The sequence below is a fragment of the Oppia nitens genome, unplaced genomic scaffold (assembly GCF_028296485.1).
Source record: "Oppia nitens isolate AA-2021 unplaced genomic scaffold, nextdenovo-longstitch-racon4-pilon3 scaffold5_pilon_pilon_pilon, whole genome shotgun sequence".
In the NCBI taxonomy this organism is placed as follows: Eukaryota; Metazoa; Arthropoda; class Arachnida; order Sarcoptiformes; family Oppiidae; genus Oppia; species Oppia nitens.
The window spans coordinates 1361783-1365166 of NW_026533243.1; the positions used below are offsets into that span (position 1 = coordinate 1361783).

The 3384-nt window shown below is 24.8% G+C and overlaps 1 protein-coding gene across 1 annotated transcript; it reads right to left on the reverse strand.

Annotated features, from left to right (window-relative positions):
- Nucleotides 1-1666: 1666 nt before the first annotated feature.
- On the reverse strand, nt 1667-2775 carry LOC128961357 (uncharacterized). The gene is made up of 3 exons (XM_054307589.1): nt 2559-2775; nt 1935-2435; nt 1667-1844 (listed from the first exon to the last, which is right to left on the reverse strand). The coding sequence occupies exons 1-3, from the start codon at nt 2769-2771 to the stop codon at nt 1668-1670; spliced, it is 891 nt and encodes a 296-aa protein (XP_054163564.1). The 5' UTR covers nt 2772-2775; the 3' UTR covers nt 1667.
- Between the last annotated feature and the right edge of the window lie 609 nt (nt 2776-3384).

Genomic DNA, 3384 nt, shown 5'->3' on the forward strand with positions numbered 1-3384 from the left:
AATAAATTAGATATCAATATTCAATATAACACTTTAAGATAATAGTCTCTGTGTGTGTATGCGTGCACATTTCATCAACAACCATATTTTTATTTCAAACCTAAAAATGTATTGTTATATTTTCAATTTTTATTTATCTATGGAAAATTTTAAATGTACATTGAGCTCAGGTAGATTTTAGGGACAGGTAGGTAGGTGCTGTGTAATAACATATTGCTATATTGTATGAGTCATAAGGCACCGGGAGGTAAGCTACCTGTGCTAAATTTTGTAAAATTTTCTCAAATGCAAAAATTTTCAATTTGTGTTAAATTTTCAATTTTAATTTAAAGCAATGTTATTTCTATGGGAAATTTTAAATGATTATTGAGCTCAGGTAGGTTTCAGGGACAGGTAGGCAGGTGCTGTGTAATAAAATATTGCTATATTATATGAGTTACTGGGCACCGGGAGGTAAGCTACCTGTGCTAAATTTTTGTAAAATTTTCTCAAATGCAAAAATTTTCAATTTTAATTTAAAGCAATGCTATTTCTAAGGGATGTTTTTGTTGAGCACTGGTAAGTTTTAGGGACAGGTAGGCTGGTGTCGTGTAATTACACTTTGTTATACTGTGTGAGTTTATAGCACCGGGAGGTTAGCTACGTGTTAAATTTTTGTAAATTTTTTTCAAATGCAAATTTTTTTCGCAAAATGATAAAATTTTCAATTTTTATTAAAATTATTTATATATATAAAAACTAAAATTTCTCAAAAATTTAGTCGAATTAATGTGTATTGGTTCAGTAGTTTTGTTACTTTAGGTTATGAAGTAGTTGTATAAACAAATTAAGTCTCATTCAAATTACTTATGGTAAATATTTTAAAATTAGTAAAAGAATTGTACGGCTATACATGTTGCGCGGGACAAACTAGTAGAATTTATTAAAATTAATAAAAATATAAAATACTTTGACACTTTTATTTTATGAGATTTTGAAATTTTCATTTTTTAATGAATAAAGTTATTTTTTACAAAAACTAATTAAAAATTGCCAAAACACGTGTCAACTCATTTTAAAAGATGTATAATTTGCTTTTTAAAGAATTTTCCTATATCTTATAGTTTATGAGATATCGTACATCCCGGTGCTAGCATACCAGTGCCAGTATACATACAAAGTAGCAAAACTAATGTATTCGTCCCAGAAAACCATATTTCCATATTAAATATTTTTGTTAAATTCCAATCCATAGAGAAGTTATTCCCAAAAATCTAGTTCCGCCTATTTTGGAAATGATATATAGATTTCAGTGAACCTACTTTTTCTAAAAAAGTTTGTTCGAAAATTGATTTCTTGTTTGAATAAATTTTATAAATTATAAAATAATAAGAAAACAAATAGTTGTTTATTGTATTTATATTTTTCTTTAATTCATATGATATTAATACTGAATGAAAAAGTTTATAAAATAAATTTCCTTAATTTTTATTTAAATTAAGACATTTAAGAAATTAAGATTTAGTATATTATATAACATTAATTTTTATATTAACTATAAAAAAAATTAATTAATATTTTGGTTTTGTATTTGTATTTAGGTATGAAAATCACAAATAGATAATATCTAATAGATTTGTTTTGTTGTAACAAATATTAAGATAATTACAGCAATCAGTTTAGGATAACTAACAGGAAGGACATGGTATGTGTTGTAGGCATGTGCTGTCGGTAATACTATTTGTCTTAAATAAATTACACAATTTGTCATCAATTTTGGCCATTTCATTGCACGCGTCCACTATGTTGTCCTCATGTAAACTATTATATAACTGTTTCCATTCATTAGTATTGCATTTACTTAACTATCAGATTTTGAAACAAAAAAAACATAAAATTATAAATAAATACTAATAGTTGTCAGAAAATACAATTTAATTGCTTATAAAAAATACCAATCGTTTCACAATACATGTGTACTCCCGATGATAACAACAATATTCAATAGTAATTTGTCTCAAATCTATTGGTTTATCTGATGTCAAACTCCACTTTTTAATGAGACAATTGTTAATTTTCGACCCAATACTGATGTTACACAACATTGGATTGATGTTTGAAATACAAGGAACAGGAGGTATGACTGTCGCTGATGTCATACTAGTTTGGATGTGTCGGTGATAATCCATGTTTCGATTTCTGACATTAGTATTATCATTACACGGATTCTGTGTAGTGGTTCGGCCATTGATAAACATTGACGGAACTGTGGCATCGATATTATCAAAGCACGGGATATATATCTTACAGGTGTCCGTCTCTTCAGTTATATTGACTGTATTTTTCAACTGATATTGTCTACAAAAATCAAAATCACTAATCAGATGATTGTTTTTACATTTCTTGAATATGGATCCAAAAAACAGATCCGTGTATTGTTCGTAACAGAAACGATGCTATCAATTGAGATATTAATTGAGATATTAATTGAGATATTAATTGAGATATTAATTGAATTAATTGATAATTTTGTTGTTTTATTATTATTGATGTTTAATACTAATAATAGTCTGTTTTACCACTCTTTTATGAGAACACTCTCTTTCTCTGGCTTTGCAACAGCTCTGTTGACTAATAATACCATTGACAGCACCGACCCATTTGCTGTCCAAACATTTGTCCACTTTATTGACCACTTGATTGCAGGGATGACTAAGATTTGGATACAATAACTGTTGGTTGTCATCAAAAACAAATAGATCCGATTGAATCCAATTTATTACTGTCGACATCACAACTATCACCAGTAATACATGATTCAAAAAAATCATTTTTTATAATCAATAAAAACTAAATAACTGTTATATATATTTAAAAAATTAATTAAATTATTAAACATATAATAATGTATAGTTTGAAATACAATTAGTTAATACAGTACAGTATAAGTTTAAAAAAAACATTTAGCAATTTATTATTTAAACTAAATATACATTTTTAGAGATGTTTAATTGTAATTATTTATAATTAATTTCTATTTTTCGATTTATTTTATTATAAATTATTTATTTGATGTTAGTAATATTACATTTGAGTACAATAAATTCACTAATTAAACAATTAATTTTCACTAAATTTTACATTATTTTTAAAGTATATAAAAGTTAATATATTATTTTAAAACATTAAATACTTTAAATACACTTTATTATTTAATAATTTATTTAAAAGTTTTATAATATTAATTATATAATATGATAATTATATATTACTCATTATATTAATATTATACAAAAAAATCAATTAATCATTATTAATATATTAATTATTGACAGCATAACAAAAGAATATATAAGTATTAGTTAAAAATGTTATTTTCTAAATTAAAATTTATAAAAAATAACT

Coding starts and splice junctions, on each gene's coding strand:
- LOC128961357 (XM_054307589.1), bottom strand. CDS start 2,771: ATGTCGACAGTAATAAATTGGATTCAATCGGATCTATTTGTTTTTGAT. Junction 2,436..2,558: donor AGTGTTCTCATAAAAGAGTG/GTAAAACAGACT, acceptor CTCAATTGATAG/CATCGTTTCTGTTACGAACA. Junction 1,845..1,934: donor CATGTATTGTGAAACGATTG/GTATTTTTTATA, acceptor AAAATCTGATAG/TTAAGTAAATGCAATACTAA.